Genomic DNA, 15,476 nt, shown 5'->3' with positions numbered 1-15,476 from the left:
ATTGTAACAACTTCTAAAGTACTTATTAAAATGAAAAAACAGTAAAAGACAGTTTTGATCTACATTAAATGGCCAACGTAACTAATATACTTATTTATATGCTGAGAGTAAGGGATAAGTAAAACTTGAGTCGGCACAGCTGATGTTTCAACGGCGGGATGTGTCAACAATTAAATGCGTTTTTCTCTAATACTATTCGCAATTACGAAATAGTGTAAAAAGCAAATTTTATCTTCGTTTAACGTAGAAAATTAATAAAGTATTTTAAAGGATAAGGATTATTATGGAAAAATATCCCTCACAATAAAAAATATATTGAAATTACTATTTTTAGACAGAAATATGATCACTACACGTTATTCTTAAAAGATAAAAATATGCTATCGTGGACTTTTTTGTAGATCTTATTAAGAGGCACAATACTCCACTACATAATTTTCATGTAGTACTTACCATTAAAGCAGCGCATGCGCGAAAGTGTCTCAACGGGTAGGACTTTATACACATTTATCGTATTTATGTAAATTTACATAAGAATGTACAAATAATAATCTATATATAAACCTTCCCTGAGAAATACTCGACCTAATGGTGAAAACCGCATAAAAATCCGTTGGGTGGTTTAGAAGAAGAAGAGTTAGAAATTTCAGACAGACACGAAAAGCGACTTTGTTTTATAAGATATAGGATAGGATTATAAATATATTTAATTATTTTTACGAATCTTATTTATAGGATTAATTGTCTTTTTTTGGAACTAAAATTGTAGTGAGTCGTCACAAAAGTTTTAGTGACAAAATTATTATTCTTTATTTTTATTCTTTCGTCCTGATAACAAATCAAAGCGTGTTATCGAATTCATTCACTCAACATGCAATGTTTCGAAAATCGGGCAGGCGGGAAACGGAGTGCCTTAACACTAAATTCCCTCTGCCTCTCCTGTTATTACGGTAAAAAGCGTACATATTAAAGAAAATATAATTTCTCTAAAAAATGCAATTTTTCAACTAAAACAAGTACAAAACAAAATAAGAGTTTTTAGAATTTTTCTCTTGTCGCGTTCGTACTAACAATTACTCTGGTTCTTATCGACCGCCCCAGGCGTTCGGGGATCTAGTATGAAATAGATATGAAAAATCTGCATTCTACATTGTTTCAATCAGAGGTAAATTGTGCTCTAAGCCAATTCTCATTTTGTATGGAGCTCTAGGTATATTTGTATGTAGGAATTGGATATTCTATTTTGTTTATGTATTTCTTAAATTGCAATGTAATTAAAAAGGCAAGTTCACGCAGTATCCCGCAGAGTAAAGGTAGATGGAAAATAGTGTTTAGACACCCGTTCTCCATTTTCCACAAATTTAAAATTCCTTCCAAATTCCACAAAACACAAATACTTGGATGCCTAAATAAATCATCATACACAAATAATATTTTATTATTCATTTATAATTATGATATTACCTAATTCCAACAGTATAACATTTCTTTTGTCAATCTGTTTATTTTTCTTCTTAAAGTCGGTTCTCGCTGTATTTCGCATTTAGCAGGGTTAGAGAGAAATTGGAAACCTCTTAAAACATTCAGTTTCCCCACTAAGACACTCCGTTCTTCATTTTCCGCACTTCGTGTTGAATGACGGAACTTAACTTCGCAATTCGCCTCATTACCAAAGCGAGGAAATGAAAATATTATTAAATCTTATGATTCTGAAATCTGAACTACGACGGCCTCATACCTAGTACAAACACATACGATAAGCAATATAATATTCACTTAAATTATAATAAGCTTACATAATACGTACCAATATATATATTTATGTATATACGTATATATTAAGACCTATTGTAATCTGCTAACAAAAGGCAGGGCAGTGACGGGTCAAACCGTAGGGTGTAATTACTGAAACAATGCTATATTCTATTAATTGCTGGAGACATTATAATTATTATTATACCAAAGGGAAATGATAATATTATTTGTTCGTGTGTGAATTTGAAATATTATCTTGGTAGTATGAGTCGTGGCCGTGGTTGTAAGTTCGATTCCTAATTGAGAAAATAAAATATTTAATATCGTTATATTCTCGAGTTTGAATGAAAAGCGAAACGCATAACGGGGTGTCTCTAGATTCTCTTTGCCTATCTTGCTGCGTGATTTATAGCGTTAAACTGAATTATTTATATTTTTATGATATATTTCTAAATCTGTTTTATATTTCTACCAGTAGTATTTAGTACGACAAATATTATATTAAATTCAAACGATACCGTGATCATATATATCAATTACATAACAAATAATTATATGAAAATATAAACAAAATAAATAATATTGAATTGATGTTGAATCAATTCAATTCACAGCCAATTATACCAAACAAGCCAATCAGATACTTTTACATGTAAAATAGATACTTCTGTACACCGAAAGAACGTTGAAAAACGAGATCGTAAAAACGTTACAGAAATTCACCCCCAAAGAATTAATTCCGCTCCAAATATTTCAGATCATTCAGATTTCGCTTTACAGCCCAACTAGAGTAATAAAATGTCCCACAATTTCCACGGCGGCGAAGTGAAACGCCTTAAATTCATTTAATCACTATTATCTTGCCCAAAAACTAAGGGGTTACCTTAGTATTGCTAATAGTAGAAGTGTTTCGTGTTTAATAGTTTACTTTTAATGTAATAATTTGTATGATTTGTACGATCTATGGTTTTTTGTTTAATATAAATAATATAAATTTATATTAGAAATATGCTTTATTAAAATAGTTAATTGTTATTTGGATGGTCTTATAAAAGGAAAAAAATAAATATTTTTTTTATGCATTTCCTAACAAGTGTAAGCAAAATTTATTTATGCACTACCTTTAATTATATAATTGTTAAAAAAATCTAAACCGCTTCACATTGTATCCCGTACGCTGCAGGAAGGCAGAGAAAACGTCGTGTTAAGACACTCCATTTCCTATTATATGATTTCCGTTGGATAATGGAATCGATAATTGTTACGAGTACGTTGTACAAACGAAAAATTTCCTCATCTACTTAATCTTCTATAATATAGTAAGAAAAGCAGCTTTTCCCGCATAGGAGGGAGAGCTAATTTCTCCACTTTCTGATCAATTTAGAGATATTGCCTGTTGAATAACGGAATTCAACGCCACGTTTTGCTTACCAGTGCGAGCGTGAAAACAAAATAAATTTTATCATTCTTCTGAGTGGGAATCAAACCCACAGCCGTGGCGCTTACAGTCAAACGCTGTGCCATATCATTTCCACTCAACACTACTCTATGACCGACCCGTTCGTTCCATGTAATCCGTATTAAGAGCCACAAGCTTTAATACCGCTTTTGTCCTGTTTGCCTATTTCTTTCTTATCTCAGTGGAAAATTTGTCTAGGTGATGTCGTAAAATAGTCCAGATCTAGCTTTGTTACACCGGTAGGAAGCAATGTTTTTTTTTAAATGTTAACATAATAAAAATAAAGTAAAAGATTTAGGAAATAAGAGTAAATTGTAGGAGTTTGTGTTCGTGTGTGGTATGGCATGGCTTGGCAACGACTTCAAATCTATCAGTACTAAAAGTACAAAAGTTAGATTTGTATAGGACGTATTTAAAATGCAGCATGCTTTGCGCTTAATCCTGCACATATCAAGGTATGCTTAGGAACCAATTGTGAAGACATTTCTTACTCTACTTTCGCCCAATTTTCGAGACATAGCGTATTGTCGCTAGCATAGCGTAGCGTAGCTTAACGTCGCACTTTATCCTATTATTAGAGCGATAAAATAAAACTAATTAATTTTCCCGCTAGGAAATCGAACCCACAACAATCGCGCACCACGATAGCCTCAAACGGGCATTTAAAACTTAGCTATATAATCACAGGAGCAGTGGCCGTCTGAGTACTACTAAAAGAAAAATTGCAACGATTAATAATCAAGCAACGGTGTAATGCCATATTTTTCACCATTATATGCTCATTATGAGACAGATGGAATGAAGAAGGGAGATTGCTTAAAGAACTAACTGTGTTTACGGAATTCCAGATGTATTTTTCCACATATACTTCATTATTAATTAATTGTTGGCAATTTCGATTGGGTTATCTACGCAAAATAGAAAATCCTGGTTTGCCTGTTCCCGTCGGATTTCGGGGAATCCCCTCCTACTTCTCCCCTATATTCCCCAAGGACTCTTCATGCTGAATTTAAAGAAAGCCCTTTCTACTTCTCCCCTATACTCCCCAAGGAACTTTCATTCTAAATTTCACGTTCACTTAATAGTTTTGTCTGTACCCGTTTTCTTTCAGTTAGTCAGTAACAGAAGATACCAATATTATAATAGCTTTATAACAATATAGCAAAGTTAAAAATAATATTTACACTAAATTTATACTAATATATGCCTACAACTTGCAAGTTTACAATGTTAACATAATCCGAGAAGCTAAAACTAACAGTCTATCATAAACAAACAGCTATTACAGTTATTAGGAGGCCTTCTCGTCTACTCTACAATATACGGGATATAGCGGGAACCTAAGAAAAGTCTTACTGGAAACTGTTGTAATTTTTTCTCGAGTATAAATTAATGTGTTAGTATAATTGTATAATTTTTATTTTATAAAGGTATATTAATTCGAAATTTCCTAAACCTCCGTAATATAATATTCCAACATTATACAACCCAAAAGAGGAATTGTAATAAATATAAAAAAATATATAATTTGCTGTACAACAATGAAACGTAAGGCCATAGTTTGCAGCGAACTCTTCACGAAAATTACTGTCTTGATTGCTCCTAAGATAAATTATTCTAGTCTGAAGGCGTTTCAATGAGATAAAACGCCTGGAAACGACTAGGGCTACTTACGAATAAGCGCGGATGACTGCCTCGGTTACAATTTACGTGGAAATAATAATGAATATTACAACTGAATGAAAATAATACAATATTGTAAAAGGGACCCTCGTGGTACAATAGGACAGTGTTTGAATGTAATCACGATGGTTTTGGATTCAATTTTTACTAGAGAAAATAATTGTTTTTTTATTACTTTTATTACTTCTACGCTCTAGTAGATAGAACGTCAGTCACACAATATACAAGATCGAAAATTAAAAAGGAAAATGGATAACGCAGTGTTTTAACATTAGGTTCCCTCTGCCTACCCTGTCACATGCGGTATACAGAAACAAGCTTAACGAGAATATTATAAAAATAAATACATACACAAAGCCACATCCATACATTCAACATCATAACCCTCCTGTAATAAATGTTAGGCGACTAAAAAGGTGTCGCGCACCGCGTCTGCGTCCCGCTGATAAATGTACTGGAGCCGGTCGGCCAGCATCTATCTATATTAATATTTATACCCCAGCTAAGATAAAGCGTGACGCGTCTTCACTCACAGGATACTATAAAATATTATACTTCGATAATACTTTTGATAGATATGAGTAAAAAACCCTATTTTTATGTAAACATTTCTTAATATTGGCGGTCGTAGCGCAGTGGCACGGCGTTTGTACTGTAAACGCGACAGTTGTTAGTTCGATACTCACTCGTGAGAATAATTGAATATTGATATTCGAACATTCGAAGAGAAATTAAAATTTCTTTGTTTTGCTGTTGTGCCATTAAACCTGCACGAAATTCGGACGAAAATTAAAGAACATTATCTTAACACTAAAAACTTAAGCGGGAAATTGTTTTTTATAATCACCGGAGTCCGAATACAGTAGCTAATATGGAAATGATCTAATTCCACCACCACATACTCGTAAGTATATTAATACTGCGCTATGATTATATGCGGTCCGGTGACACCTCTGGGGAGCGCCAAGTCAATATTTAGATCAGGCAAAGCAATTTACAGGCTTTGAACCGGAATACTGTATGCATGCATATGATTTACATTACAAGTTACTTTAGTTTGGACGTACCGTACGTAGTGCTCACTATTCATTATTGGATTTTGTGGCACTAATTTAGCGGCAGAATGAGTCACTGTGTTTTTTGTGAGGTCATCGTGGTGCCGCGGCAGATTGTGTGATTGCAAACGTGACGGTTGCGATTTTGATTCCCACTCCCCGGGGTGGGGTCAATTTTAGTCCAAAAAATAGAGTAGAAGAAAACGTCAGGAGAATGTAGCTGCAAAGCTATAATGATTTACTCTTTCTATGGAATAAAGCAGAGAGCTAAAAAAATGGAGAACAACGAACGGATTTTTGGATAAATGTGCCATGATTATTAGCTTTGGAACTCCGAAGAACAGACGGTATACAGCTCTGTAGAACATTTTTAAACGAAACGGCAATAAACTTTTTAAGTGTTATTGAAAATTTAAATATTTTAATGTCATTAACATTTCCTGTTTGGTGCTTTAGAAAATAAAAAAAATATATAATTTCTTTGAAACAGTAAAAAATCCCTGTATTCGCTTATATTTTTTTCAATTTTTCTTTAATATTACCAATCATTAATATTACCAATTCTGCTTATACTATGGGTAGAACGTTGAAGCCACAATGGCGCAGTGGGGCCAGTTTTAAATCGTAAATTACGAGTTCGATTTCCATTTGGCAAAATTCATTATTATAATTTCTCCACTCAGGCAATATAACGACGACGACGTAGAGTTCCGCTCAATGTCTACTTAATTTTTTAAAGAACAGTTATAAATAAAAAACACCCAAAAGTTACTACACATTTATTAAAAAAATCAATAAAAGAAATAACAATAAAAACTAGCATCGCTATATAACTAACATAAGAATGTAAATAAAATCTAACAATTATTTTTAATGAGTATTACAATAGACGAGATCAATTTACTAGAGTTTCATTAGAGCACCTAGAAATTCTTTATGCGAGGAATTTTAATTCAAGCAATCTTTCTTTACACCGCCTTACTTTGATATACTGCTCTAAAATTACAATTTGGTGGAACCTAATATAAGGTTGAGAGTAGCTTCAGATCTAAGGAATTTATAATTATAATAGATTTACCTGCGGCTTTGTCTGCACAGTCAAATGAAAATAACCAACAGGCGTGTTGTACATTTAAATGCCCGAGGTAACTTTGCAGGTTACACAATAGATCAACGTATTGTTATAAAGCCAATAGCCTTTCTGAAAAAATACTCTATATGACATTAAAAGCCAGGTGTACAATATTAGTAGGTGTCAATAGATGATAGATAAATCTAAAGAGACATATTTTTTATACAAGATGTTTACTCAAATTTGTTAACTACTTTTACTAGCTATTTCTATAGTAGTTGATCACTAAAATTTAAATTTCTTTCAAAAGTAAAAAAAAATATTTTAAAATAAATTCCAAACAGGCTTTTATCGTACATAAAAAAAGTAGAAAACATCGTGACTCCATCCTCCATCCACTTCTCCATCGATAAAAAATGTGCTAGGATCTATAAATTAATTCAGTGTGAGTCGGAAATTGCATAGCTTACTAATCACTGAAGAGTTCCACCATTCAGGTCCTGGCTCCATCATCAGATACTCCAGTACCATAGACAAAGCTACGTTTAATTGGTGATCACGATGATACAAATATAAATGGGTCAAAATAAGTTTCTTAGATTTTACTACAAGCCGACCTGATAGAAGTGTGTTAAAAACGAGTTGAAATGAAATTTCCATAATTACAGGACAGAAGCATATCAATTCTAACTTCTAACCTCAACCTAGTGTTGAAACACTCCTCTTTCCACTCAACACAGTATAAATAATAAAAAAAATCTCTAAAAGCATCCGAAATTACAATTAGGTAGCTACATGATAGTAATAACCATGTGAAATTATGCCACTGTAATAACGCTCTATTGAACGGTAAATGCAATTCGCGATGAAGATTGCTAGAAATGTAAATCTGACGGTTCAATACTAATAGTCGGTTATTAACATAAAGTTAGTTCATATTTGGAAAGTTTAAATGTAGGGGATTCATATTGTTTTAGAGTAGTTTGGTGTATAATTTAGTTAGTGCATTCGAATCCAAAAAAATAAGAAAAGTATTATAGAAAATATGTAAAAAATGTACGTTTCGCGACTCGAGCCCGCTCTTATTATATTCCGTCCAAGTTGAATCTTTTTACGTTTCATATGTATATCTTTTGAAAATATTATTCTTTCTTAGTGTGGACTAACAGTTTAAAAATGATTATAATCTTAATAAGAATTTGGTAACAAGAAAATATTTAACATATATAATAATTATATCTAATTTTCACTAAAAACGGTTTGTCATAATAACAATTTTCAAGGGTCGCATATTTAAATGCTGCTACAACAATTTTCATAACAATTTTATTGCACACTAATATCAATATAAAGCGAAGCAAATTTACTATAAACCGTTCTAAAAATGTATAAATAACAGTAAAAAAAATAACACAATCAAGTAAGCTAATTTAAAACGCAAGACTCGTACGTCGGTATCATATACTTTATATTTATGAAGGCGTCAGGACCGCCGTAGCGCTCCAGTATTTGCAAGGTGTCTTCTATCATGTCGGCTACGTTTTCACCTCTGGCCGCCGTGTGGTCGATACCTGCGCCCATATTTCCTGATAAAAGATGTTTAAAATATACATATTAGTGTGGAGAAAAGAGTGTCCTAACATTAGGTTCTCACTGCGTAAACTGTTTCATGTGGGAGGAATGATTTAATAATATTAGAGCTTACAATCAGAAACTATCCTACATTGCAACGCAGATTTTAGTCTACAATTTTTTTTTTATTTTTGGTTATAACTCCACATATAGCAGGGTGAGGGACAGAGACAACCTATTATTCAGACACTGCTTTTCTCATTTTTCGGCTAATTTTCGAAACACTATTTACCCCAAGCTGTGCTTTGTCTATACCAGTGCAAGGAATTCCTCTAAATAAGAATCGAACTCACAACAACGCTTGCGTTTATAGTCACATTAACCTACATCGCCGTGATGTCTTCTTACCAAACTTGCTGTGTAATTTTCAAAACATTAACAAAACAAACAGACGTTGAAACGCAGAGTTGACACCCAAAACCTCGACCGCAACTATTTGACGCGACGAGAAATGAGAAGGCGTGAAATACGGTCACCTTGGGTTGGTTGACGGCATTCCTGCCTAAGCTTGTAAATTAGCTTTTGCCTGGTTTTGTTTTGGAATTATATAAATATGTATGTATGTATATAAAGCAAAATATCATCATGTAAACGCACTAAGAAGTACTTCTTATTATTCTGAAGTGATATTTTAAATTATAAATAAAAAACGGAGACTTAAGTGATCCATCACTAGCTCCTCTATCTACACAAACACAAAAGAAGCCCACAACAGAACAGGTAACATATTACAAACCCTCCAAAATATATACAGATCAATTTTCGCATCAATCATAGAAGCGTACAAGTATCGTATTGACACCAACATCATACATTGTTTCCCCTCTAATAGACTCCTCGAGTAGATTAATTATAATGTGTCGCCCGCTACAAGGTGCTACGGCTACAAGCGCGTCTACAGCTACGGCGTGTCTACGGCTACGGTGTCACACGACCTCGTCATGGAATTCGGTACATTCCTAGTGATATCTTCGCTTAGTTAACTCAGGCTTGGTGTTTGGTGTTTAATTATATTGACACATTCATGTTTAACTTTTTTTTGCAGTATAATGTGAAAGAAATTAGTTTATAGGGGAAGGCTGTATTTTAACTGGATCTCTTTACAGTACATTCGTCCTTTTACGTATTTTCTCCACACAAGAGTATAAAATTCCGACGTACAATATTTATAAAAATGGCAATTATGACATGTTAGGTGGCGAACGCCGAACTCAACGCCGCGCTTGTAAGTCAAAGCAGGAAAACGTAAATCTAATCATTGTGTTTACAGTCTATATATGGTACATATTAAGTACGTTTATGTCATAAACAGGTTTTAATTTAGAAAAACAACACATTTAAAAATAACTTAAAGTAAATTTAATATATAGCCTGAACTGCAAAGCTTTCCACGGCTCCGTTAGAAAACAGTGACAGAAATAGATACTGGCTATCGGCCTACGCAGTTACAAATATATCGTTATATATAGGTTTACTAAAGGTCATTCTTTTATATAAAGAAACAGTAATATTAACTCTTAATTTATCAATTGATTAAAGATTTCAAATAAGAACATCGTGGTTCAGCGGGATAGCGTCTAATTGTAAGAACAATGGTTGTGCGGTCGATCCCACTCGGAGGGATTAATTGTGTTCATTTTTTCGCTATAGTAACAGAAAAACTCAAAACGGAGAACGGAATGCCTCGACATTGGGTCTTCTCCGCCCACCCTGTTATATGCGTGATACAGCGTAAAGCTGAAAAAAAATCCAAAAAGCAACTTATTACTTAATACACTTCCACTGAAAGCTTTGTTTTAGTTTTAGAAATACAACTTCTAGACTTCGGAAGCTAAGGTTGTCTCAATATCACGCCCCCGCTCCCTCAACAACTGTTCGCGACAACGCTATCAAATGATACAATTCTATTATTTTAGAACGAATAAGCAGAATTTCACTGGATATTTTGTATCGATGCATTTGTGATATGGAATTTCATACTTTGTAACCTGTTTTCAAATTAGTTAATTTAAAAAATAGAATCAAAATTATTTTGAAAAAATATTTATAAAAATTGAAGGTAATGGGACCCGAACCCACGAAATTTGGCAAAAAGTGGAGAGCGGAGTGTCTTAACACTAGGCTCAGAGAAGATACAATAATACTAACGATTCCTATCCTTAAACAGGTTAAGCGTTGGTAATATCTGACGATAGTAAGGCACGAGGGCCTCGCCGACCCTGTCGCAGCCAGTCACCAGCATTTGTATGCACTTGAGAGCGTAGCACATTACCGCGGGCCGCTTCGTTGCTAGCGCGTCTGTGAACAAAGTTAAACTTATTGTATTGAATTGAGATGACAGTTGTGGGTTCGATTCTCACTGGAGGGAATGAAATATTTTTATTTCATCGTTCTGGTAATAAGACAAAACGCGGCGTTGAGTTCCGCCATAGTATGAGAACATTAAAATACCAACAAATTCAACTATTATTTAAAAACTGAGGCCAAAAATTTAATTTATCTTTAAAAATTCGATCAAATATAATAAAACAGATTCAGCCGAAACATAATATGGGGGCATCAGTTTACTTTTAATCTGGAAATTAGATGATATTTAATTAGGGTTTCGTACATCAAACAAAAAAACGGAATCTTTATAGGATCACTTTGTTATCTATGTGTATGTATGTTTGTTTGTGTTTGTCTCCCGTTTATGCATCGTTTTTGCTGCATTTTGTATGAAATTCACCGCGTAATCTAAACTTACAGAGTATCTTCTCCCTGTGGACTTACAATTATAAAATTTGGCAAGAAGTGAACTTACAATACAAATAAAGTAAAAAAAAATAATTAAAATGGAACTTCCTAAATATAATGTTGTAAAATATTATGTAGCTTATTTCATACAAATTAAATGTATAAAGCCGTAAACACAATTTTGTTAATATTTATTATTCACGCCGACCTACAACCGTAAAATTAGTAAGGAACCCTCTGTGCACGAGACTGACTCGCACTTGACCGGTTTTTTTATACGCCGATAGCTTCACGTTCACCTGACTGGGGAGCATCGTATTACACTCGACGCGGATTGGCCTAGAGAATCTAAATTTTTACCGATTCTTAAAATTATTAAGCTTCTTAAGTTTCAGTGAATGATTTGTTTTTCCATGGGAATTGTGAATTTTTATTTTATTTCTTTATTTTTTTATTTCATATAATAAGATAACACTGTGGTACATTTTAAGACGAAGCACGGCGTTGAGCTCTGTGGTTTGTGTGGTGGTTGTGGGTTTGATACCCACTTAGGGTATTACCTTATTTTCTGCATAGTCTTGACACTAAGTTGTTTCTACTTACCGTGCTGAAAGATAAACTAAAATATACTTACTTACTTTTTATAGGAATAATAATCTGAGGTACAACAGGAAGTACTTTATAAGATCCTTTGGTGACCAGATCATGTATACCATGTTCAATGATGAAACTGTAGGGATAAGTGCCTTCAGCCAGCCCATCGAAGAACATTGGCAGATAGTGATGAAAATCTAACTTTTCTATTGGCACCTACAAATAAAATGTTCACAATAAATAATAAGGAAAATATAAGGATTATAACAGAAAGATATTTTTTAATATTTGTTTTTGAAGCATATTTACAACAAAGGTTTAAATTTTGCTATTATTTTTTAAACTTCAGGCATTTTACTACTAGGGGAATCAAGTGTGTGTCATAGTCCGTGTTAGAGACATTGCTTGTGGAATAATGAAACTTAACGCTGCGTTTAGTCTTTTCAGAGGGGAAGGGGGCCTAGAGTGAAGTGTCATTTCGTCTCGAGTCAGACATTCTACTACTGTGCCACTATAGCCTAAAAATAATCAAATAATAACTAATTATTAATATTATATCGCGAGTGTGCAATTCAATTGTTGGAAATATTTAAAATTCAAAAAGTGTAGCGTACTTAATATTCATCTTATTTTAATTAGGTCCATCTAATGAATTTATATGACCTCCATCCAAAAACTTTATTGAAATTCGTTTGAAATTTAAGAACACTAGAATTTAAGTTTACGTTAGATTTACATTAATAAAATGCTAAAATTTTGTACTTTGCAATTAAAATTATATTGTCTCTTATACTGTTTTCTTTGTTTGTATGTAAAATAAAAGTGAGATTCTTTAAATATTTTACTTAAGTATTAATGTTTAAGTAACGAACTCTTCTCTGCTCTGAGAAAATAAACATACCTATTTTAATAAAAAACAATCCAACAATCAAATTATTAAGTATTGAATAATTACAATTTATACAATACAAAACACATATAATAATTTATCAAAATGGACAACAAAATTCAAATTCCCCTTACAACGTCACCTCCACGGTCAGTCCACATTAAAACGACTACATGAACAGTTACCTTCCAAGCGAGCCGTTTTCCGCTCGTAGTGAACTCAATAGACACCGGGAACTCCCCCCTTTGATAGCATCTTCGGAACATCGTCGGCTTTGACGGCAAAGGATCGAATACGCCGCACTTGGGCGGCGGCATTACTCTAGTGTTCCTTTGCATAGCCTGTATAGTAAAAGCTGGTACGATCCTGCATTTTTTCACTTTACTATAATTATAATTGGGGCTGGGCTTCTTGAGGGAGCTGCGGAACTCCTTCCCGCACGCGTTGGAGCACGGTGGTAGCAGAACCATTGTTGTATCAAAATATCATCGTAATTCAGATAATATGGTTGATAAAATGTTGACAGAAGTAATAAAATGGAGAAAGTAAATTTGTACGAGCGAGCCTCGATTGTGATTGTTTATTTTGCAACATGATCGTTGCCGGGCAACCGCTATCGATTGATCGCCGACAGCGCCGCCGCGCGGCACCCGCGGGCGTTAGGACGTGGCTACATGGATCTGTGATTTGTCACTTTTGTAGCGTGAGAGCGGGATTTTTTGTTTGGTTGTTTTTTTTCGTGGTTGTGGGTTCAAGAATGTTTTATTTATTAATTTTTATTATAAATGTAGCGCGGCGTTAAGTTCTACCACTCAACACGCCATTCAATGGTTCGAATCTATATTCGAAATCCTAAAATAATCTTAAATTACGTAATTCAACACCGTTGCATGTCTATGTAAATCAACAACGCACTTATTAATAAATACAAATGTTCATTTGAATTAGATTAGAACCCCGTACTTCTTCTTTCTCTACTCCACTATATCAGAGTAGCTCTATAACTTACCACAACTATTTGTACTAATAACATAATAATTTTCGACTATAAAGAAAAATTTATGTGCAATAAAATCATAAAAATGTCACCGCGTGAACTCCCAACCTTACGTTCGGACGCCGCGAAATTATATTAGCTATGGAAAATTTTATTACATTTTAATATAAGGTATCTCACAATATCCTACGTAGCAAAAGTGCCACGAATTTTGATGGCTTCTACACGTAGGATACGCTGGGGGGGTATTTCTTTTGATAAGTTCCAATAGAAATTTATGATCTTTCTATCAAATAAATGGGCGCGATAGATTTTTTCTTTATTACTTCCAATATGGAGATTTTTTTTTATTATTTTATTAAAATAAGCTAAATGTATTGAAAAAACAATTTGTGAGTTAAAATTTACTTTTTTTAAACTTATTTGTAGAGGAATCGAGTCCTTGATAAAATCTTTTTCAGTTTGTATTTTCTTCAACCGTAGCTTTTGCATAGTATTAAAAATAGACAACCTGCTTTTTTTTCTTTTTAAAGTGAGCGTAGAGAATCCAACGGATCTTACCGCCGTATGTCCAAATGGTATCCTCTCCACAAGGAATCGAACATTCAAAAGTTTTACACTTCCCGATTCCACAATGACATCAATTTAATACATCATTTCAGTAAAAAAAAATTACCGCCATTCTGATTTTGTTCATTTGTCCACAAGATTTTTTTTATCTGTCATAGAAATTTCGCGGCAAATTGAACGGTGCTCTCGATATTTAAAATTTAATACGGCATCAGCTGGGACCGGTATTATGAAAATTTTTATAACGTAATCTTAAGAAGTTTCGGATGAACCACGCTTGTGTATTTATGGATGTTTCATATTGAGAAAAAAATCTTACATTTTTATGTATATGTTAGAGTCAATATGCAATTTTATGTGTGTCATAATATAAACGCTACAAAGTTATTTGCTAATTTACTAATATATGACTTCTAAGCATTAGGTTCCCTTTGCTGTTCCTATGTGAGCAAAAAAAAGCATGAAGATGAAAAAAAATGTGGGGTTTATTTCGCATAATACACGGAGAAACGATTGTTTTCATTTCTACGCTCTAACATATTACTGTTATAAAATTTGTTGTTACATATTTTTGCTCCTCATTACTATGTGTTCTTCCAAAAAAAAAACAAATCTACGCATAAATTCCCTTCAACAAACATTATAAAAGGAGCTAATGGGGCTGTAGTCTAGACATCAATTTTTCAACCTATTGTTAAATTTAATTTTTACAAGTCGCGACTGAACAATTCAGAGCAGATTGCTGAAAAGAAGCCTTTTAAAACATATCTTTTGAATACACCGTGTCGACGGGTGAGACACGAATGGAGGTAAACTAAGAAAACATAAAGAATTCAAACGATCGCTATCCAATATTCTTAGGGCTTCTCTACGAAATATAGGTTATGATAGATAATATTACATTATATATTTTTGATTTTCATATATAACATCTTTCGTAGGGCAGGGGCACAAGTGTGCGAATGTAAATACCACAGATTGTGGGTTCGATGCCATGTGAAGATGATTTTAAGAATTTTTCACTGTGATAACTA

The 15,476-nt window shown here is 33.4% G+C and overlaps 2 protein-coding genes across 3 annotated transcripts in view; one reads left to right on the top strand and one right to left on the bottom strand.

Annotated features, from left to right (window-relative positions):
* bru3 (CUGBP Elav-like family member bruno 3) overlaps positions 1-15,476 on the top strand; it is a 516,795-nt gene that overhangs the window by 180,525 nt on the left and 320,794 nt on the right. The gene's annotated exons all lie outside the window — the stretch shown is intronic.
* On the bottom strand, positions 6,775-13,654 carry LOC146529023 (parkin coregulated gene protein homolog). Its single transcript, XM_085203225.1, has 4 exons — positions 13,061-13,654; positions 12,031-12,202; positions 10,805-10,954; positions 6,775-8,610 (listed from the first exon to the last, which is right to left on the bottom strand). The coding sequence occupies exons 1-4, from the start codon at positions 13,343-13,345 to the stop codon at positions 8,450-8,452; spliced, it is 768 nt and encodes a 255-aa protein (XP_085059351.1). The 5' UTR covers positions 13,346-13,654; the 3' UTR covers positions 6,775-8,449.

The sequence above is a fragment of the Heliconius melpomene genome, chromosome 19, assembly GCF_056956725.1.
Source record: "Heliconius melpomene rosina isolate 202511_hmr_F chromosome 19, ASM5695672v1, whole genome shotgun sequence".
NCBI lineage: Eukaryota > Metazoa > Arthropoda > Insecta > Lepidoptera > Nymphalidae > Heliconius > Heliconius melpomene.
The sequence above is the reverse complement of the archived record's forward strand: the minus strand, read 5'-3'. Positions and strand labels throughout refer to the sequence as shown.